Source organism: Sturnus vulgaris, chromosome 2 (genome assembly GCF_052056855.1).
Source record: "Sturnus vulgaris isolate bStuVul1 chromosome 2, bStuVul1.hap1, whole genome shotgun sequence".
NCBI lineage: Eukaryota > Metazoa > Chordata > Aves > Passeriformes > Sturnidae > Sturnus > Sturnus vulgaris.
In genome coordinates, this window is record NC_142244.1 from 80,742,318 (window position 1) to 80,765,548 (window position 23,231).

At 36.2% G+C, this 23,231-nt stretch overlaps 1 protein-coding gene across 2 annotated transcripts in view; it reads left to right on the plus strand.

The window, feature by feature from the left end:
• PCCA (propionyl-CoA carboxylase subunit alpha) overlaps positions 1–23,231 on the plus strand; it is a 271,414-nt gene that overhangs the window by 114,828 nt on the left and 133,355 nt on the right. For both annotated transcript variants that reach the window (XM_088159871.1, XM_014873333.2), the window contains exons 13-17: positions 784–927; positions 2,626–2,700; positions 7,832–7,900; positions 8,705–8,780; positions 19,345–19,455. In XM_088159871.1, the coding sequence (XP_088015997.1) occupies positions 784–927; positions 2,626–2,700; positions 7,832–7,900; positions 8,705–8,780; positions 19,345–19,455 (475 nt within the window). The remainder of the gene's footprint in view (positions 1–783; positions 928–2,625; positions 2,701–7,831; positions 7,901–8,704; positions 8,781–19,344; positions 19,456–23,231) is intronic.

Consider the following 23,231-nt stretch of genomic DNA (forward strand, 5'->3'; position numbering starts at 1 on the left):
CAGGGCAGCGTCTTCCAAAGCCGTTAGCGGCAATTTGCTGAGCGCGCAGAGCCACGCTGCTGGTCCAGCCCAGCTATTGTGCATGCTAAGCACTAAACAGATAAGTCTGGAGGGAGTGGGAAAAAAAAAATTTGAAGGATCCATCTGCTCATTTCTGCTACACTGCGCTGATGCAAGATTACGCTAATCTGGTTGCTTGTCAGGACAGGTTAGTGAAAGAAGGCGAATGGGTGAGATATAGGCTACGCCGGTTCTGTGGAAAATTGGTAGCAGCTCCTGTATGTGCCATGTTAAGTGTAGCAGAATGGGTTGATTATCAGCTACTTTGAGATTTTCAGTTGAAATATAGTTATGGCTACAGTGTGAGTCTCTTTGAAACAGAATTGAATAGGAAAAGCATCCAAACAAAGAAAAATTAACTCATTGTCATCAGATGCATTTGAATTTGTAAAAAAAGTGGAAAAAAACCCCCAACCAAACAAAAATTCCTTGCAAACCCCCAAATCCTCCCAGGTCACCTCTCTAGTTTTCCTTTTATATGTAGCTCTGAGTTATTGTAATCTGCTAATTATTTCTTTGTGTTTTCCATGCAAAGACATCAGCTTCTGGAGTTTAAGTAGATTTTTTTTTTTTTTTTGTGGAAAAAGACCAAAATAGAAATATACTCCTTCTCTGTTCTTTGGCTGGTCGAGTTTTTTGTTTATCTGTGTTTGTTTACAGAGAGGTGGTTTTGTTTTTGGTTGTTTTTTGTTACCTACTGACTGACAGTTCTTGACCTTGCAGGTTGAACATCCCGTCACAGAATGCATTACCGGCCTGGACTTAGTCCAAGAAATGATCCGTGTTGCTAAGGGTTACCCTCTCAGGCACAAACAGGCTGATATTCCCATCAATGGCTGGGCGGTTGAATGTCGAGTTTATGCTGAGGTAAATGAGTGGTAATGGGGAAGAGGGGGTAGGTGGTTGAATTGTGGCATAACAATACCCAGGTGTGGATAGATGCCAAGGTGAAACCAAGGAATATCATATGAAAGTCATGATTTAGAGCATGTAACACGAATGGTTAATGAGGTTTTGTAGAATTGTTGAGGTTTTGTTTTAATTAAAAAGGCGGTGTGTGTTTCAACATAGCTTTTTCCTGAAAAATTGAAAGTAAACATGGTAAAAGAGAGAGGTAAGCAAATATCATTAGAAATAAGCCTGCATGTTCAGTTCATGTTTAATGATGCTGGAGTTACTTACCAGTTAACTACTCTTTCCAGATCTCTGAAACATGTAGCTGAAACTTGTTGACTTAAAAAGACTGTTGAAATTCGATGTCTTACAGATTTTTTGTTATTTTATTAAAACTTTTGAAAAGGTTGTTGAAAAATCAAGTGACACATCTTCTGAAACTACAGTTTATAGGATAAACTTTCAAAGCACATTCCAAAATCATATTTGTGGTATGAATCTCTATTTCACCTTAAAGAAGCTTATGAATATTTAAACTCCATTTTCAAGCACCCTCAAGACATTTTGAGGTAATGTCTTGTTGTTGTCACTTTTGATACATGAAAATATAAATTTGTTGAGTAAAAAAAAAAGTAATTGAATCTCAGAGTGGTTTGGGTTGGAGAGGACCTTGAAGATTGTCTAGCTCCAAATCCCCTGGCATGGGCAGGGGCACTTTCCACTAGACCAGGTTGCTCAGAGCTCCATCCAGTCTGGCCTTGAGCATTTTCAGAGATGGGAGCTGGAAGACAATGCCTGTATTCCTTCATTTAGTTTCAGGAACATTTTAGGTAACTCTGCATTTCAAAATGAATTCAGCACCTTGAGACATTTTTTCCCTTGCTTAACTGTTAGGAATTTTGTTACTTAGACTATCTTATTTGATGTTGTTTTGTTTTTTTTTCCCTTAATAACATGCATATAACTTCCAAATTGCTCTACGGAGTCCAAGTTGTACAGACTATTTTGATAAAGAATAAATATTTGCCCTGTGACTGGCATGAAAGCTATTCTGAGTTTTAGTAGGCTTTACCCTGAAGTAACCGTTGCTTGGACTTTTTATTTTGTTCAGCTTGAGTCCCCTCACTTTTATAAGTAATGAATCCAACTACTTTGCCATGAATTAGGTTATTCTGCAGGCCATATATTTATTTGTTTTCCTATTAAGTTTGTATTGCTGTTGCGTTATGTACATTAATATAGGAAGTCTCCAATGGCATAAAGATCAGTTTTACTTTTTAAGATAATTGAAATTCTAACTGCCCTTTTTATCTCTGAAATCTTTTTCTTATGCTCTCTTTTCAAGCCTGGCCTCCTGAATACTTTCCCATCCCTCTTCCAAGTGTAGCTAATGCAAATGTCATCTTTTTATATTTTATTTTGGTATGTTGTAACTGGGTGCAGAATACTTCTATTCTTTTTAACTGATGCAAGAGATTTTATATACTTCCATTTCTTTATTTGGAGTTGTGGGGGCAGGTGGATGAAGAAATATTCTTTGACACAAGTAATTCTGGGCAAGAAAACAGAGTCATTCCAGTAGCAGTTTCTGTTATACTTAAAGCTTTTAAACACTATCTGCTCCACATCTGTAAAAGCTTAATGCTTTCTCATGTTGAATTTTTTTTCCAGGACCCCTACAAATCTTTTGGCCTGCCATCCATTGGTAAACTCTCTCAGTATCGGGAACCATTGCATGTGCCAAATGTAAGTAACTGTTCTGGTTTTTGTAGGTGCTGAGTATCTCTTTATATAAAGACTATAAATAGCAGCTTAGTAAATCAAACAATTTTTCATCTTTTTGCCAAAGTGGGGACAGGACATGGCAGTGCTGATTTATGCAACCTGAAAAACTGCTTAAAAGTGAACAGTTCCAAACTGGGTTAAAAATGTTCAGATTGGGTAAAACAGAAAACCAATACATGTTGAAATAGTTTGTTCTATAACTTTCAGCCTAAGCTTTTCAAACACAGCTTTAGCAAATGTACTTGTGGTCATTAGAAATGACAGTGAACTGTTGAGTCAGCTCTGTAAGAACAGAGAACTGGGGACATTAGTGAAAAACTGCCAGTGCTTTTTGTTTAGCTTCGTAGACTTTAAAGAGAGTGGTTATTATGTGTTTCAGGATACCGCCTAACTATATAGAATAGGTGTTTTACAAGCAGTGTTTTCTGCAGGATGTAAAGAGCAAATACATTGCTTTTCTGTAAAATCAAGGTAGTCTTCAATTTTAAGTGCACATATACATGAATGACACTGTGTCAGTGCAATGATGAGACTGTACCATCTGTGAACACAATTATTCAGTCTGATTGCTTGCATGGAAAATACTGAGAGATTACAGGAGGAATCTTAAATGTGGAGTTGTTATTGGATATATGATTTATTTCGCTTTTTAAATTGTTTTTGCCCGTGTACTTTCCAAAGGGACCTGACCCTTTCTGGTCTTTAAGGCTTCATGCTGTGTTCAAAGCCTGAAAGCAGAAAAAAATTGAGAAGATCTAAAAGACATGATGTGCTCTTAAAGAGGAGATGAGGGGAAAAAGGTATCACTGGATGTATCTAAACTTCTTTTTAATGAAACAAAGAGTGTATTTAATAAGAATTTATAATGAGTACTCCAGTGGTTGTTAGAAGTTTTCACCATGTTGTAATAGCTAACACGATGTCAAACATTTTGCCCTTGCAAGTTTTTGCAATTTGCAATTTTCCAAACGTGAGACCTGTTGAAAGTACAAGTGATAATGGACAAACTATACCCCCTACAGTCTTTGTCCCACCAAATCTTTCTTCAATTAATGCTGCAGCAGGAGTTTTATGTAATAACATTTGCGCTTGTGAGCCATCCATACAAAGAAAAAACAATTAAAATGCCTTAAATGTTCTGCTTACTGCTGTTATTTGCTTGTGTGAATGTTGCATGTCAGCTAAATGGACCACGGAATAGATAAAGTGATTGGGTGTAGGAGAGTGCACACTAAGCTTTGTCTATCATTATTGCTGGGAGCAATCAAATTGATGCCAGCAGGACAGTAGACGCGTTGACAGCTGTAATTATGTATCTCCATGGTGATCACTTTTGGCCTGTCATGGAGGCCCATGAGTCCCCTCCCTTGCAAGCATTTAATCAGATTGGGCTGTCACTTGTCAGGTAGACGGGGTGGGCTGGGAGTTGTGCTTAGGGGGAGAGGTGAATTGAAAATGAAGGGTGGGAGATGCCTGATTGCTTCACGTAGTCCATCGTGGTACCAAAGAAAGAGATTTTAATTACACTGGAGGCTTCAGAGCAATGGTTTGAGGAGCTCATATGGAGTCTCTAGGCTTTCTTTTTCTGTTTACTTCCACTGTCATATTAGAAAATAGAAAAACTATTTTTATGTAGACACTTGTGATTTGGTGTCTTAATACATATATTTCTGCTACCATGAAACTAATTTCTCTCCTGAGAATGTTATGCTGCTAAGAACAAAATTAATATGGCTGAAAAGGTACAGCATTACAGGCCCATTGTGCCGTGGTGTGTGTTTTCTGCATTTTAGAATTGTCAATGATTTGGCTTGAGAAAAATTAGCAGAGACTTGTAGTCACAGCAAGTTCAGCTTATGTGTATTGCCAAATGTATTTGCAATTAATTTCTTCTGTGTCTCAAGTTAGCTCTGATTGCCTACCATGCCTGTGTGCTGGCTGCTCGTGCTGGTGGAACTGGTGAGCATGGCTGTGTGAGAGCTTTTGCTTAGCCATAGGGAGCAATACAATGGCTATTTTTGTGTCATATAGTTTGTAACTTCCTTAGAACGTGGTGCTCCTAAGTATCAATTTTTTTTTGATCTTTGCTAATGAAGCTTAAGACAGGTGACTACAAACCAATCCCTTATGTGTGATAGTGAGCTTTGACGCTTGGTGTTCCTACACAACCTGTTCTGCTACATCGGGAGAGCTTCAGGAATGCTCTCTGTCAGTAAGAGCAGCAGTCTCATGTTTTAATGACTCTTACCAGGAAAAGAAAATTCTTAGACTCAGATACAGCAAAGAATTGAGAAATACTAGAATCTGTTCCTAAGTGGAATTTGATTAAGAGTTCATTGCAGGACTGAGATACAGACTCTGCTTCCCCCTTTCCCATCTCTCCTCACCCTGCCCCCCCCCAGGCATTTTTCATGCATTTTTCTGTTGTCCCAATATAATGGTATATGAGGATAGTATACAACAGCAATAAAGTGTGAGGGCTGTAATATGAATGAGCTCTAGGCTACAGCAGGACCTTTAACCCTAGCTTTTCCTAAATATCTTAAATACTGAGTAAAAGAAAGGAACTATATTAAACAGAAATAAATGCTGGAGGTCTAATAAATACTGCTATTATTTATCAAGTTCAGCACATTATAGTGAGTATCTGTTGAATTAGGGTTTCTTCATCCAATATTCATTAAGTTCTGTCACACCATATAGTTTATAAAATCACCTACTGTTACCAGGCTCTGAAAATGTAAGCACCACAGGGAGAATTGAAGATACTAGAAACATATTTCTTTTTTGCTGTCATTTTTCAGTAATCTTGAGTTTATTTTATGAAAATTAACTTGCATAGACGACTCCAGATTTTTTTAAAAGGAAGTTATGCAGTAGTTTAAGTAGTTTATATTCACTGTAGCCTTTTCAAGATATTGTAGTTAGGGAAAAATATGAATTTTGTCGTGGTCATGTACATGTGTTGTATATGAACAGAAACATAGCGCCAGGCAGAGCATGTAGTTGATAGCCTCAGAAATCTTAGTTAACTTTAGGGTCTGACTAACCTGCTTATTGTGGGTCTGAATCATGTACATTTCATATGTTTTTTTTCTTTGTCAAAAGATGACATGTGTGTCAATATTTACCTATGCATATGTAAAGCACCCCTGAATGCTTGTGTGCAATCACTTTATAGGTTCTGCTTCAGAGACAAAAGTTACAGTACAATTCAAGTATGTGTGGAGTACGTATGTCATACCTTGTCTTGTGTATGTATTTATTGAGTATTACAAAAAAAATTATGAGCAGGGGATTTATCTGGAACTGAGTAGATAAATTAATTCTTTCTGATTTTAATGTGAGAACATGTGCATTGACTTGATACATAGGCAGCCATTCTGTGAGAAAAGATGGTTTAGCAGCTGGAAGAAAGGAAGCTGAGAAATACACTGCATGTTTTTTCTGCAATCATGACATGTCTGAACTACCTTCTCATCAGTAGCTAATGTTAAATGTGCCTGATGTGAGTAGTAGGGAGCCCAGTTAAGCACAGATAAAGCACATTCAGATAAGATGTTATTAAAGTGGTACAGAAGCAATACTGTGATATTGCAATGCATGTGAATAAGTATAGAAAAACTATGTAAATATGTCAACATAAATATATGAATACAAATATGTGAATAAATGAATTTCTTCTTAAAATAAATATAATGTCCTAAAAACTAATCAGACAATGTTTCTTACTAAAGAAAGTGAATACACCTGCTAGGATATCTTTTTATGTCATTTGGATAATAAAGTCATCATCATGCCCTCATGTGGATTCTCTAGACAAGAGGTTCTACATGTGGTCCCTTGATAATTGCCTAAATTAAAATATTAAAGGCCTAACAGCCGTTGCATTGACCTTTTTCTGCCTTGCTGCAGACAGATGAGCTGCTGTTTATTACAAAGGTTCCTTCCCACAGGTGAAGATTTAAGTGAGATTCCAGGACCCTCTTTCCCACCCCCTTTACAATGCAATATATTGGAGCCCTGCTGTTTCAACAGCTTTGATTAGAGCCCTCCGTCCTTATGATCCTCAGAATGCATTTATCACTCGAGTTATTTTGATTAGTTTTAAAAAAATATTTTGGATTCCAGTGCTCAAAACCTGCAATTTAATAAATATTTATTCCCCAGAAATTGCTCATTTGAAAAGTTTTATATGGCTAACCTCATTGTTACAGTGATGAAATCAAACTGAGAGATGAAAACAAGAATCAGCAATATAAAAACTAACTTGTTGGCTGGTTAACAGCAATCAGCCTCTTCAAAAGAAATTTTTGAACTCGTGTTATTTTTTTCCATGAATATTGCAGAATCAGAGCTTTAATTGGGGCTGTGTCCTTACAAAGCAAAGCCATAGAAAAAGCTGTGTAAACATTAAAGCCTTGGGGGAAGAGCAGCAACAGAAAAAAAAATGTTTAACAGTTGAGAGGGTGAGACAGAGAAGGAAAGTGTTACAGACATGAAAACCATAGGCTCAGTATTCCTATGGAGCTGATAAGCAGAGCTCCAAAGTTCCTGCTGAATGCTCCCTGCTTCTATTCCTACTGAAGCCCTTGGAAGGGCTGTAGCAGAACATAAGGGATGTGATTACATATAGATGCAGAAAGGGTGTGATTATAAGGGTCATCCCTCATGCCAGGTGTCAGTCAGAAAAATAATTACAACTGTATTTTATTACAGGGATTAAATCAGAATTGAATGTGTTTACAGTTGAAGCGAGTGTAACACAGCTGAAATTCTTAGATTGGATTTACTGTGTTTACAGTACATTCTAGAGAACAAAAGGGAATTTTGACTATGAGCTCAAGATTGCAGTCAAGTTTCTCATAAAGGAGAGACTAATTTGCAAGTGTTTTTGCTAGTGAAGAAAAAAAGCTTCCGTTCCCTCCTCCCAGATTCTCTGAAAACAAATAATTATTCTAGTCTTTCCAGAGGGAAAAATGTATGTGATAAGCTTTGTGGGGGTTATTGTTTAAGGCTAACGGGTAGATTTCATCCTCATTTTGAAATTTTTTCCCCAGTAATATATTATTTTTACTTCTTATTTTTGAAGGTACGTGTTGACAGTGGTATACAACAAGGAAGTGACATTAGCATTTATTATGATCCCATGATCTCAAAAGTGAGTTGATTATTATTTCTCAATATTCTAAAGGTATGAAGTACTGATTTTTGACATACATCTTTTAAATGAGGGAAAGCATATTAAAGGATGGGTATATCAGTATTTTAAAGGTGCCAGGCATAAAATGCTTCAAGGGAATGTTAAAGAAGTGAAGGAAGATGTGGAATAGAAGAAATCTAGTGTCATGTCTAAATAAAATTCTTTTTACCTTTTGACACTGTGATTATTTGTCTTGCAGTGTCTAATTATTAAGAAGATTTTGATTTAAACACCAGCCTTTATTGTTTGACTTAGATACTGCCAATCTATATTTTTGAATCTAGTCTAGCCTGGATGTAAATGTCAATAGTTCTGGCTTCCAAAAAGAAGCATTGAAATAAATGCTTGATAATGTCTCTTAGTATTATTAGTTCTTATTCATCAGGAATATATTGGAAAAACTAAAATATTACATGATTGCATTCAGTCCTCAAAAATATGATATCTTAGGAGTTTGGGCATTAGGAATTTGGCAAGTCAGCTTGGATATTGAACTTCTCATCTGATCTTCTGAGAGCTTGTTTAGATGCTTGCAGCTTTAGGAAGGAAAAGTGACTGGCCTTCTTTCATTGAATGGGTTAAGGGCTCTTAGCTTTTTCTTGATGTTTCAGGGAGCTTTTGTAGCACAAATATAGCAATGGTAAAGAAATGGCTTTATGACTGCAGAAGTTCTGCAAACCTGTTTAATTTTTAAATGCTATTCACATTCTAGAGACAAACATCTAATTTCTAGGTAATGTAAATACCTTTTTTTTTCTTTAGCTGATTACCTATGGCTCTAATAGAGCTGAAGCATTGAAAAGAATGGAAGAGGCTTTGGACAACTACGTAATTCGAGGTAACTAGAGAAATTTGGATTCCTAGTGTGATAGGCTGTCATCTATTTCAAGAAAACAGCTTGAAAATGTAGTAATTAGCAAATTGAGTAAAGTTCCCACTTCTTAAGTGCAAATTAAAACAGGAAAAGCTTGTGTTAATTAAGCTGAGAAGATACATCAACTCTAAAGAGACTTCTTTTCCTCCATTTTTCTCTTGAATACTGTAAGATAAATATTTAAATAACTTTCTTAAAACACATAGTTCTCACAGAATGGTAGCATGTAATTGATTTATTATGTTGTAGAGGGGAGGAAAAAAAGGCCATTGTGCTGTAAGAAATTTAAAGTAATTGCCATTTTTTAGTAGTTTAATACATTGATTGCAATTAAATATTATCACAATGCAGTAGTTGATTGTAAATATATATATATATATTTTTTTTTTTCTCCTATTTTCAAGGTCACTGTTTAGGTTTGGGTAGATACAGATGTAGGCTGTTGATCAGCATATGTTTCAGCTCTTGCTCACTGATTACATAGGAGATGCAGTTATTCTTCCAGGCTTTCCAGGCAGCAGGGGTAAATCAGCCTTGACCACTTTCACTTTCTCTAAGTTTTAGTGAGGGAAGTCATGTGGGTGAAATCTTTACATCTTCCTCTGTGTCCTGTAGAAAAGAGGAAGGACAACTCAGGATAAGAGGTAAAAATTTCTGTGACGTTTATGTAAAACTTGGTTTGGCTTTAATGCTGGGCTGCTGAATGGTACAGTTGCCCTGTCAAGCTCAAAGGATCTGTCTAGGGGAAAATGAACATCCCTCTACCACAGTGTAGTTAGATACATGGTAGGATTAGCCATTGTAAATGAACTGCTAAATCTAACATAGATTTATATTGTGCAACTTGAGCCATTAGACTATTGCAGTACAATGTGCTGATGTAAACCCCTGCTGCATAACAGCTGAGTAAATTTATATGAGTGAGAAATTTATACTGCTGTAGTTAGATTGATGTGAGGTGGGATTTGTTGGTGTTTTTAATGGAGACAGGCTCTGTTGTATTGATAGCAAGTGATGCTAAAAGTATTTTATTTAATGAGAATATTGCAAATGTGTGTGGAGCATTGACTTTTATTGTGTGCTGTAATATGGGATGGAAACTGATAGTTTGTGCTTTGGTGTTTTACACAGATGTACCTAATAACATTTCCACAGATTATAAATACTCATGAAGGATATGAGACCTTGCACCTGAAAAGTACTAATTTGTATTCTTGATGTTTTTACAGCCTTTTTTAGTATGCATGTATCCATCATATCTAATGTCTTTGTATTATTTCTATCTGAGAAAGCTTTTAGTCTATTAAAAGCATTTCAAGAGGTAATAGTGAACTACAAGGGAAATTTTTCCTAAAGTACTGCAAACCACAAAATTTAATGTACTGCAGGTTTCAAAAGTAGATGCATTTTCAGAACACATTTTTAGTTGTAGTGGCCAGTGGTTTCCATTTGAAAACCATGAGGATTTTTGTATAGTTTTACACAGTTGGTAGTTTCTTCTCAGTGGTTATTTAAAATGGAACATTTGTGGACATTAAAGTATCTCTTCTCTTGCCTAGTGTGAATGATTCTTGGTAGGGTAGTTAGTAGCAACTGTCCAATCTATAATGTTCTAAACTGCATTGACATGTGCAGAATGTCTCCTTTTTTGGTTGATTCCCCCCCTAAAATGACAGTGTAGAGTTTTGCTTTACAATGTTGGGTTTCTATGTAACAAAATATTAAACTACCTTGATCTTTTGTAAAGTGCCTCACACGAAGTCTCTTCCAACTTGAGTTTTTGTTACTAGTAAAAGATACAGAATAATCTTTTACCTAGTTTTGAAGTTACTTCATTTTAGGTTTGAATAGTGAGCTTGTACACAACTATTTAGAGATTACCAGTCCTCCTGAATAGTATGCTCCAGATCCCTATTTCTCAGTACATCCCCCTTGTCTCCCTGATTTCCTGGGAAGCAGCATTTATGTTTGCATGTTGTTTTAGAGACACTGTGTTTTTCCCTGTAAGTAATGAAGTAACTATTCAGCTAGTATTGCTTATCTAAAACTCTCTAGAAGTCAGTGCCAGTTGTAGTGATGGTGTGCGCTGTGAGAATTTTAGATTTAAAATCCCAAGGATTGCAATTTCTGTAAACAAAGATGCTTGTTCACTCACATAGGGTGGGAATGGGATGTAGTAAGGTGACTGGGTAACAGGTCAAGGACCATCTAATATGTAGCTTAGGGACTGCTAATGGAGGATGGAGTCTTTCCCCATCACTTCTGTGTCACCAGTTCAAAGCAGACAAAAGTTGGTAAGAAATTTTAGTCACTACTATTTTGATAGTTGCTTGCTGACCTGCATGAAATCAGTGGTTTTTATCCAGTTCCTAGAAGACAAATGTCTTCTTGGAGCAAATGCCACTACACAATGTCATTGATGGCAGTCCCAGCAGAGAAGCCAGGACTGAAGTAGCACAGTGACCCTTCAGGGGGTGACTCATCTAGGCTGGGTTGAGGCATGTTGGTAGTGTGAAGGGCAAGGACTTACTCTGCTGCTCCTCGTCTATTGGCTGTGTGAGAAAACATTCAGTATCTACTGCTGTGGCTTTGGGATATTCACAAGTTACCCCATTCCTTTTTAGCTCCATTCCATTTACAGGGAACAAGTCCCCAGACAAGTCTTTATTCACTTGTCTTCTTGGACTGGATATTACCTGGCCTTGAATTCCTGGTTTAGCTGTCCTTCCCAGTTAAATCTGCCTGACAAGATCATGAAGGAAATTAAAATAATTATATTTTAAAAACAGTCTAATACCTGCAAAGAAAGCACACTTAAGCAAAATTTGAGTAAGAAATGCATTAAGGCTGCATCATATAGTGCCTGTAATAGCAGTATCTTCATTAAAAATGTTGAATAAAGCAAATTGGAGTGTTTGCAACAATACTGTGCTCGGAAAATGCCTGCTGGGTTAATATTTTATTACAGTTTGGGCTGATGACAACTTGTACACAGTGAAAAAGGAAATGCTACAGTCTGTTCATTGGTAGATACTGACAGTATGACTAACTCCAGATTCAGTCAAGATAGAGCCAATATGATCATGGGAATATAATCTCCATCTTTTTTCCTGTGAAACATCTCCATTGTTGTTAATGGGAGCAGATGAAAGTCTAGGATAGCGTTTCTTTGAGTTGTGGATTAGATTAAATTACCTCTTGAGGTTCTTTAAGTCTAAGTTATTCTGACAGGAACTGACTCCTCCACTGAGACCTGATCTGAATTCAAAATATCAGCTGAGACTCCAGAATGACAAAGGGTCTAATTAGGTAACACTTTTATCTCTGACTCTTTCAGTATAGTTCAGGGGTGATTCAAGTTAAAAGTCCAACACATATTAGTCTCGAGACATTTCTTGTTTTGTGCAGTGGTTACTGGACAATTTGTGAATAGTGGAAAGTTCAAGATTCCAGTCAAACAGGGAGGCACTGTTGCTCATTGGGGTGAGGTATGATTTATTTTCTTTGAGCATGTGCTGTTGTTAGTAGCTCATCTGTCTCTTATGGTATTTTTTCCAAAACTTTTTGTTCTTTTTGTTTATTTTGGGGGCGTTTAATCTGAACAACAGAAATAGAGATTGAAAGAATGCCCTTCAGTGTATATGTCTTGTGTGTAAACATGGTGTGGTGTGCTTTCCTTCTCAGTTTTCAAAAGTTCTAATATGTTTTTGTCATTTCTGGTGCTGGATCATCTGTTCATTTGAAAGGCATGATTAAATCCCAGTATGAAGTTTTGGAAAGTTTGTGTATGAAAGTTATTTTTATCTATTTAAATAAAAGAAATGGTTATATTTATGTAGCAAATAGAACACATTATCAATTCACTAGAGAGTCTGATTGAACAGATAGCTCATATTCTTGAGTGCAGATTCCTGTAGTCTTTCCTTTGACCTCTGCTTTTTATCTTCTCTGAGCATTCAAAAGTAAAGCAGTAACATGAAGTTTAAGTCTTTATACAAAGTCAACCCTTCTCTGTTGAGATTCTGCTTGCTCTGTGGAGAGAGGAATGTATTAGACCATTTGAGAGGAAGAAGAGTGGAAAAAGGAGTCTCTGTGGCAAAGGGTAAACAACAGATAGAGCAAGAAGGAGTAGAAATGAAGAAGAAATAAGGGAGCCACCAGCTGAGGTTGGGGGAATCTTCCAGCATGAGGTGAAAGAGCATAGAGAAAACAGAAAAGTGTTAAATAATGGTGGTGAATGTTTGAGGGGAAGAGAAATGTAGAAGTTAACAGAGTGGAGACCTGCCAGAATAGTGGCAGCAGAAACTGTTGCCTTGAGCTTTTGCAACTGTAAACACACTAATGGGTGGGGGAAAAGGAGAGCTGTACTTAGTGTTGTGTGAAGGCTTTGGCTTTCCAAGAATCACAAAGATTGGAAGACATCACAGTGGATCATGTGGTCCAACCTCTCTGCTCAAGCAAGGTCATCCTGGAGCATAAGGAAAAACATCCAACTTCAATTTTAGTATTTTATCATAGATTTCAAATAAATTAATTTCAGGTACAAAGCTTTTCGCAGTAAACTTTAATTTGGATCTAAATATCATAAATTGCTGAGTTATTTAGTTTTAATTTGAAATATACTTCTCAATAGCAGTATACACATAAGATTTAGACTCTCCTGTATTCTGATCCTCTGCAAATGCTCTCACTGGTATTGTGAGCAAAACAGCCTTTGTGTGTGAGAAGCCTATTTAGCTGCAAAAGCAGTGTATAGTGTCTGTTCTTAACTGAAATGAGCTTTTGGTTTTTTGTGCTTTTAAAAATGCTTCAGCAGGTCATACAACTTGTGCATAGCAAAGGTAACAGGTAGTTCTGCAAAAATATTTGTGTTCTCACCCCTTGCAGATTCCCAAGTGTACTGATGTGGAAGCCAAATCTGGAGAAGGGAAGGAAACAAACTTAGTTCAAAATCACTAGAAGAGACCATTTCAGAATGCTTAGTAACATCAGCTTGGATCTCAGATGCTGCTCCTGTTCTCTTCTTTTCTTAAGCCAGTCACAATGGAGGGAGAGGGAATGCCAACTTCTTGGCAAAATGTGGGATGTAGTTTAGGAAGGGTTACAGATTACCAGTGTCCTGTGGAGAAGAAGGGGAAAGCCAATTGATGTACAGGCTGATCAGGTAAAAAAGGAAGGCAGTGTTATTGGTACAGAATGGGAAGTTAAAATAAAGTACCTTTTTTTTTTTTTTTTTTTTTTTTGCCAGATAAGTTTTTTGTGTGATTTTTTTTTTTCCCCCTCTCCTTTTTGTTAAGGAGAAAGAGCTGGGGCAGTGAAAAACAAGAAATGTAATGTGTCCAGTTGAGAAGACATTGAAAAAGAAGTGCTGTTATTTCTCTAGCTACAAAGTTGTTCTAGTGTTGTATTCCTCATCTTTAGAGTAAAAGGATATCTGAGAAGAGGATGATGGTAGAATGGCCATTTATTTTCTTTCACTTTTATTGACAAAGCCTGCTTAGCTTCTGCTTCAAATTATTCTACTGATTCAAGCATTCATATGTGTTTGCTAACACTGTAAATATGGTCCTCTAAGAAGTTCAGAACCACATGCAGTTACAAAATTTAGTTTGAGTTTAAACTTATGATTTTACAGTACAATATTACTATATATAATCTCCTTTTACCTCACTTCTTTGCCCCCTTTATCCTGGTGTGTGAGTTCAGTGAGCTCCAGACTTTTGTATGTGAAAGAATTATTGTTTTTAATAGGGATACATGTTCTGCTCTGAGGGTCAGTGGTGTACTGATCCCACGTGAGAATTTTACGTGGATGTTTGTGTATTAAAATTAAAAGCTAAAATCCCCTTTTTTTTTTTCTTGCTTTTGGGATGGGACTTTGTATGCAGATAGCCAGCTCTGAAGTAAGTTGTAGCAAAACACAAGCTTTGAAAGACAGTTAACAGTTGAATGTTGAGAGTTTTAGGGAATATTATGAAATCTTTTGGAATTAAGAACCTGGAGGCTTGCTGTGTAGTAATCATGGACTTTGGACGTTCTTGTGTTGAAAGTGATGTTTTCATAGTCTGTGCAATTCCAATAATGTTCTTGTTTTAAGGAACAGTAGCGTAATCAGTGTTTCATAATGTTCAGTGCAGAGCTTAGTTAATATTTTTTGTATTTTCTTTAGAGAAATAACTGAGAGATCTCCTAAGCTTCATTACATTTATTCTTATTCAGCATTTAAATTGTTGGGTGATAGTTTAGCTTTGCTGGCTTGTTAAAAAGAGAAACCTCTAGTTTTGTACTCCACATGTTGGTTTTGCAGTCAGTAAGTGTGCAGATAAAGTTCTTTCTGTTCCACTTAGCACCATTTGAAATTTTCAGCAAGTTAAGTCTATTCAACTGCTTATCTACAGAGGGGCATGTAGGACTCCAATTAAGTTTACATGGATAAATGCAGATTTGTGTTTGCAGGCATCAAGATGACAGAAGCTTAATACTGTAAAAAGGCTAATCAACACTGAATATGTTTAGTGTCAGTAAATATTTATAGTGAAAACACTGCCTATGATTTGTGCCTTGGCATTCCAAGTTCTGATTTTTAGTGAGTAAAAATGTGGTGTGCTAGCCTCTTCATAAACCTGTTACAAAATTGTTTTCTATAAAATGAATTTTATTATTGTCTTTGGGTTTTCTTGTGAGGATGGGTTAGGAGTTAGGCTATAGAATATAAGTTAATGAAAAGTCTGGTGAACTTAGCGGAGTTTTTAAGGCAGAGAATGAAGAAAGGAAGGAGGCAAAATAGAGACAGGCAGTATGGGGAGTAATTTATTCTGATTATAATTTATTTTTTTTTAATGAGGGCTTCTTCAAATGGGGGTTGCTAATAAGCTGTGGTGAGCAGTGTGATTATTTAGTGTGTTCCTGTATTCATTAGGCAATAATGACAATTTAACTGGAAAATTAATGGAACCTCAGGAATATATGTTCTATATAAAGCTTATGAATATGTAGTTTTTAAAAATTTCATTAGCTCTCCATAATTTAAATTTAAATACTAATCTGCTTTCTTTTACAAATATATTCTAGAAAAGAGTGTAAAAATTGAAACCCAAGAAGCATATCTTAAACTGATATCTTTTACTGATGTAATATTGTATGAAAACTACAGCCATGTAAAATGAAAAAACAGAAGTACAAAGAGCAGTGATTATTATATTTTATTATATTTTGACTTAGACGAAAGAAGAATATAACTGTAACTGCAGTTCTGCATCAGCCATAACAATGTAAAAATTGTGATGCTGAAGTGAAATTTTGTTTTCTAGAGGAGAAATAAATTTATATAGTTTAGGATTTTGCTTGTTTGTTGAAATGCCATGGCTTGTCAGGCTAACAAATGTGATTTTGTTCCTGGCAGTCTGCAGATCTGCTCAAGAAAAAGAAAAATTCTCTGAAAACCACTGCAACATAAATACAATATACTTCAGTTTAGTGTCTAACTTTGCATGAAATAAGCATTGCCTGTTAGCCTCTGTTTGATCCTGTGAGAGTGTGAGGCTAATGTCTGGCCAGTGTTTTGGAAGCAGCAGGTAGTCAGGAGCAAGCTGCTCTAGGGGTCCATATTTCTGTAGCCTAGTAGTTACTCACACACAGATGGAGACCTTATGAACTTTGACAGAGGTCACACTAAATTGCAAATCTAAAACTTCTAGACTTCTGAAGGATTACACTGGTAATTTTTTTTTAAAGCCATATGATTTGGTACATCACTAAAAGTATCAACTCAGTCTTGAGAAGCAGATCAACAATGCAGTCATTGCTCATATAATGATCACAGGGACTGATAAAGATAGCCTTTCCTGATACTTTAAAGGAAAACTTGTTTATTAAATATTTAATCCGTGTATGTAAAATGCTTTTTATATTGCTTCCCAAACACCTAGGCTTGTTTGTGCTAATGAACTTATTTGAAGGAATTTTGGGGCTTAAAACATTGCAGAAGCCTCATATTTTTTAGATGCACATGAGTTAGAAATAATTAAGAATACTCATAGTATTTTTTTGATTTTTTAGGTCTTTGGGGCAGTCAGTTGAGACACCAAGCTCTGTCATCAGCCATCACCTCACCAGGGATCTTATAGCAGTTTAGTAAAGAAAAATGTGAGATACTCTGGTTACACATTGTAGCACGTTTAAATCCTGGATTCAAAGTTGGGCAGCATTGAAGAGCTCCTTGTCTTGATGCTGTAGTAGATGAAGTCTCTGGGATATTTCAACTTACTATTCAGATTGGAAATTCTGGGGGGAATTTGTAGCAGCCAAAGACAGACATTATTTGTTTCCAAGTTATGGTCACTTAGAGTAAGATTTTAGATTCCTTTGTTTAGTGGAGATCCAGTGTGACTTTCATTCAGTGTTTATGAAATCAGAGTCCATGGATGATTATTTAGGTTACAGGCGGCAAGGATCTTCTTTTAATCAAATGGACAAATTTCTGTCATGTCATCATTGAACTGCTTGTGTCATATGCTATTTAATGTCTCATGAATGGGTTTTTAAAGCTGTTATTTCATGATTTGGTGAGGCTGAGCCTGACTCAGTGCATTTAAAGTGTTTTCAGTGATGGCCACACAGAGAGCTTGAAAATTTACACCAGCAGAGACTAGTAGGGGAAGAAATCTTTGAAAGTGTTTGAACTGGTCTGCATATAAAATAACAAGGATGTTGTTCATGGTTCTAAACTGGAAAAACACAAAAGAAAAAGGAGTGTAAAAGAATCTCCTGTAGCCTCTTTGCTCTGGTGAGATCTCAACAAGGGAAAAGATCCAAATAACCTAATTTACAGCTGAAATACCCAAGTTTGCAATGACTTCTTTTTCAATATTATTTTAAGCTAGAGCTATTAGGAAAAGAAGTGCAAATAATTGAGCTCTGTCATCTCTAATTGTGATCATACCATCACCATCACAATAACTTGTGGGTAAACATATGCGAAGTACACAATTTTGTGCTTTGTAAGAGATAAGACTTCACAGACAAATTTTTGCCACAAATGTTTTTGTGATGTGTTCAGCATTTTATACTTAATGGTGTGCAGCTTAAGGCAAAGTTAATGTGATATGGCAAATACAATGTGATTTGGAATTACCTGTTCCTCTGGCAGTGACGAAAGAATGGGATTACTTTGTTTTTCCAGAGGGTGAGAATGTGCACAGCTGAGGTTGGATATAGGAGCTCCTTATTTATCCATACCTGGAATAAATCAACACTTGTAATGCTCCTGAACTGCATGACTATTCCAGCTTTTCTTAAGAAACATTAATGTTTATGAGCCAGCGTTATTATATGTAGTCATATTAAGATGGAACTCTTCTGGCTCATCAAAATTTGTTTGATCTCCTTCTAAAATTGAGAAGAGAATGGAGATAAAGATGGTGGTTTTCTGACCTGTAATCTTTCCAGAGATCACCTGTATGCTACTCTTAAAAGAGAAAATACTTTCTTTTTGAAAAGTGTTTGCAGTAAGGAGAAGATAATTTAAGTGCTCTAGAGAGTTTTTACCCAAGGATTTTTTTTTTTCCTCTGCCATCTCCTATAAGGAATTTCTTGTATTTAGTATTTCAGTGAAATTACTTTTAGTGACCATTGCTAAACTGCAAATACTTCTGGCAAAGTGCCGTTTAGGATTTCTATGTAACTAACTTAGTTACACAGAAGTTACTCTATTAAAAATAAAATCATTTTGGAGATAGAGGAGACAGGCTGAGAACTGGAATGAGAAAGAGATGAAGAAATGCAGGAAATAAAAAGTTGCATAATATTCAGAGAAATTAAAGGATCAAGATGTCTCTAAACCTTCTTTACTTTTAAAATTAAATAAATTGTGGGCTGTATGCCTAACAGAATCAGAGTGGTGCTAAAGGAGAATCAGGGTATTCAATAAAATAATTGACCAGGCAAGGTTGGATAAAAATACATGTGGAGGAAGCAATACATTTCTTTGTTTTGTAAGTTACACAGGAATCTCTTATGCATTGCAAAAGATAAAAATAAATTTATAAAATAAATTACAAATTGTAAAATGATATGTTAAGTGGTAAAAGTTTTTACTGTATTTCATTACTGTGATTGGGATTTAACATAGTGCATCTCTTCCATTCAGGGTTCAGTGGAATTGAGCTAATATTTACTGTCATGACAAATTTGTAATTTCAAGGAGATGGCTCTGGTCTTGCCTAAATCTTCTGAACCTGAACCAAAAGTCTCTTGGTTGTGCTTACTGTCCTTAACATAGGTGTTTGAATTAGGTTTGATGAGGTGAAAATTTAGATTGTTTACTTTATAATTAAGCTGAGTGTTTAAAAGGGTTTTGAGGCAGGAATGAAACAAAACTGGTAAATCTGCATTGATTACATCAGTACTATGGTGTCTAAGTTGTGAACTAGTATTTATTCCAGAAAGATAGGGGTTCATATTTTTATAAGTCCTTTCCTACAGTAATTTGTGATTAATATTACCTGATTTTGTACTTTTTTGTTCTCAGGTGTGGCTCATAATATTTCTTTACTGCGAGAAGTTATCGTCCATCCACGCTTTGTTCAAGGAGACATCAGCACTAAATTCCTTCCTGAAGTCTATCCTGATGGCTTTAAAGGTTTGTTTCATTTGGAAGAGTTTCTTTTCTTTAGCTGTGCTGTTTTGATTATTCTTCCTTTATATTTTCAAACTGATATGCTCCCCAGTCTTTACTTTTTCTTCAAATATATCTGTGCATACACACAATTAGAGTTTTTAAACAAAGCATAAAGTTGAAGTAGTTATCTTTTTTTGTTTTCAAGAAGACAAAATACATACGTTCAGTGATTAAATAGTAAATGAAATTCACCTGTCAAGAAAAAACATTTATAGGTCATATGAAATATGCAAAATAAACATCTATTCAATACTGCTGTGCTATCATGCTTCATTACACACAGTACTACTGTTAACTATAGTTTGATAAGTTTTCACTCAGCACTGTTACTTCTTCATTAAGTTGGTGTAGCATCTTTAGAATTGCCTTTTGGCACCCTTTGTTTTCTCCGCAGCCTTGTCTGGAGGGTGTGACATTTTATCAGAGTATTTCAGTATCCTGGTCTTAATACTCACTACACACAGTAGTGGGCATAATTTTGAAATTATTAACTCATACACTAGATTAACATAAACACAAATGCAATAATTTCTTTAGAGCATCTCAAACGATACAGTTTCAAAAATGTTTACCAATGGTTGCTAGAAAAATGTAAGAAAGCAAATAGATTGGTTACCTTTCACAAGGATCAGGTTTTAAAAGATTGTGTCTCTCTTAGCTAATCTGCTGTAGTTGCTTTCTTGATCTGTGTGGTCAGAGACTTGGTTCTTCCATATAGGTCTCTCACGTCAGCTGGCATTCATCAGGCAGAACACATTTCTTATTAAAAAAAGACAGTATTTATAGTTCATCATTCATGGGTCCTTTATGAATCCTGTGGAGATTCCTTTTCCCCCATTCATCATTAATCCAATGTGGCAGAATCCTCATATCACTTTGGAGGCAGCACTGCCAGATTGGCAGTCACTGGACATGACTGGCACCTTGCCAAATTCCAGTCTCATTAAGGAGCAGAACAGATTTTTCTTACCTCAGGACTCAGTGTGTGAGTGTGTGGATGACTATTCTTTGCACCAGAACTACTTGATATCGTGATGTAATTGATAAGTCTGTGTGTGATACAGTCCTACATGTAGGATTAATGCATCCTGCTTGTTCCTGGCTCCTGACTGAGACCACAGGAACAGGTGTTAGCCACCTTGAGTGGCAGTGGGCTTGGGATGCTTCAAGCTGAAAAGCACCTTTGTTGTTTTTGCTAGGGGTTACTTAGCTAGTCTTTGGGTAACTCAGCTGGCTTTCATCCAGCAGAGATTCTAGGGTACTCTGATCATCTGTTCATGAAGGCTTGGTGCTGCTGTGGCTAGTCTCTCTCCCTTCCCTGACACTTGGATACAGAATCTCATGTCTTGTCTCTCTGATGTTTCTGGGACTATTTAGTAATTTTCCTGAGTAGATCCAGATCTCTAAACCACCATGAAACCTACATTTTGTTCACTGTTGCTGCTTTTGTTGGGATAATTTTTTTGTAAGTTCCTGGGTTGACTTAGCTCGTGAAGCAATCTGGTGAACTTCAGTAAATGTGCAAAGTGAATGGGAGACTGGGAATGGGGAGAGGGGAATGGAGGGAAAAAGCAAGGAGGCAAGATGTTAGAGTACTGATACTGTATTGTGAGAAGGCAGCCCTTACCTGGCACGTAACTAGGAGCAATAAAAATGTACACCAAACAGCAATATTATATTAACAGATTCTTAAAGTTATACTTTTTCTCTGGACACCAGAAGACACAAGAACAGATATTGTGACGTTTCATAACAGAAACTAATGATTGGCACATGGGAAATTCCTAGGCTTTGTTCCTGCTGTGTGAAGTCTTGCTCATCTCCTTCCACGTATCAAGCACAAGCACACATTAGCCTTCTTAATTATAAATAAACATATTATGGCATTGTACTTCAGTTCAAGTATAGTTACTCATAAATACTGATAAAAAGCTCACCAAAGAAACTGAAAACCCTTTTAAATGATATGGTTTGCACTGGGTCAGGTCCTTCATGCTTAAAAAAATGGATGACTTGAAGGTGAGGATATTTTTCAATGAGTACTTAAAAAAAACCAACTATTTCTACAAATTCAAATCAAATGGGAACTGTTGCAGGCAAGAAAGGATGGTGGGCAGATGACAGGTAGAAGTTCAGCAAGAGAATCAAAGACAAAAATTAATTTATTTGTAATTAGTTTAATCACTTAAACTAACTTTTAAAATATAAATACCCAGGGTAAACTTTGCTAGGAGTTAAGTAGCTTCATATATCTTACTGTTGCTTATAGAAGATGAATAGCTATAAAAAAAGAGCTGTGACAATCTGAAAAATTAGAGCAATGTATGACCAACATGGACCTGGAAATATGTAAAAATATGTGCTGTTGTTAACAGTAGGAATCCATACCAGAAGTGTTTTAAATTTGGAAAACTTAAGAAATAGAAACATTTCAATAGAGATGTGTGTAATATTAATGCTCAAGCACAGTCCATTGTGTTTCTTTTATAACTTGCAAAATTGCCACTACAGTTATAGTGATCTACACTGATGATAAGTAATGAATCTCAGCTGTGTTCCCTCTGACTGCATGAAGTATTGGTCCATTTTGCTTGTGCATTTTTCTTCAAGTATAAATATTGAGTCTTAAGAGTAAAATAAGAGATGCTTTATTTTACTGTCTCATTTTTATGAGTTCCATTATATTCATTTGTTAGAAGACCTTTACTCTAAGTTAAGAAAGAAAGAATTCTTAGAGGTATTTTGGCTACTTTTCCATTAACCTATGTGATGCTCTCTTCAAATTACGTGTAGAATGGGCATGTTTAGTAATTTTCGTTATTAGAGTTTAACTCTTTCTTCCCATCTTTAAACATTCACTACCAGAAGTAGTTGGTTTATTGCAAGTTATCTTAAAATACTAGCTCTGCTAAAAGTAACCTTGTGCAGAATATGATTAGTGTGGGAGAGCAGCTGCTGTCACACCCTTTTTTGTCCATGTGAGGGATGGCTGGCTGGAATGCTGGCTGGCAGTAGGTGAGCTGGAGTGGGTTGCTGCTCTGAGCACTCACGTGTGCTTTGGGAGGTGTGTGGTTCTGAGGGTAGGTGCAAAAACACTGATTATGTCAGGTGGCAGAAGTGCACCTTAGAGTGGCCTCCAAGCACTTTGCTTACAGAATAAAAATGTCTGCCAAGCATGCAGGAGTCAGATGCACTGTTCTTCTATGGCTTCCAAACAACCTGGGAAGCCTCTGTACTTTCTAATCTGCCTGATGAGAAGGAAATTGACTGTGTATTATCCCTATTTTATAGGCACAGAAAGTGCATCTCTATTTTCACAAAGATCCAAGAGGAGTCTTGGACAAAAGACAAATTAAAGGATCTTTAGGGTTAGTACCCTGTTCATGGGATTAGTCATTGTGGTTCAGTCTGTTTCACAGTTTATATTTTCCTAATTTTCTTGGTAAATATTGAGATTTTCTTTTTCTCGATGTTCCACTCTTTCTGACTATTAAATGAAGTCTGAAATCAGTCACTCTCTTTAGGAGACATATCCTGTGCCAATGAAAGATGGGGCATTTTCCAAGAGATTATCACAGAAGTCGTCCCAAAATACATTAGGAAGAAAAAAAGAAAAGGAATAATTTACTTTCCCTCTTCTTGCATGTTTACCTCATTTGAATGGAGAGGAAGAACAGAAATTCTGATGGACATTCTAATACAAAAAAGAATAAAAAGAAAGCGCTTCCCTTCTGAAA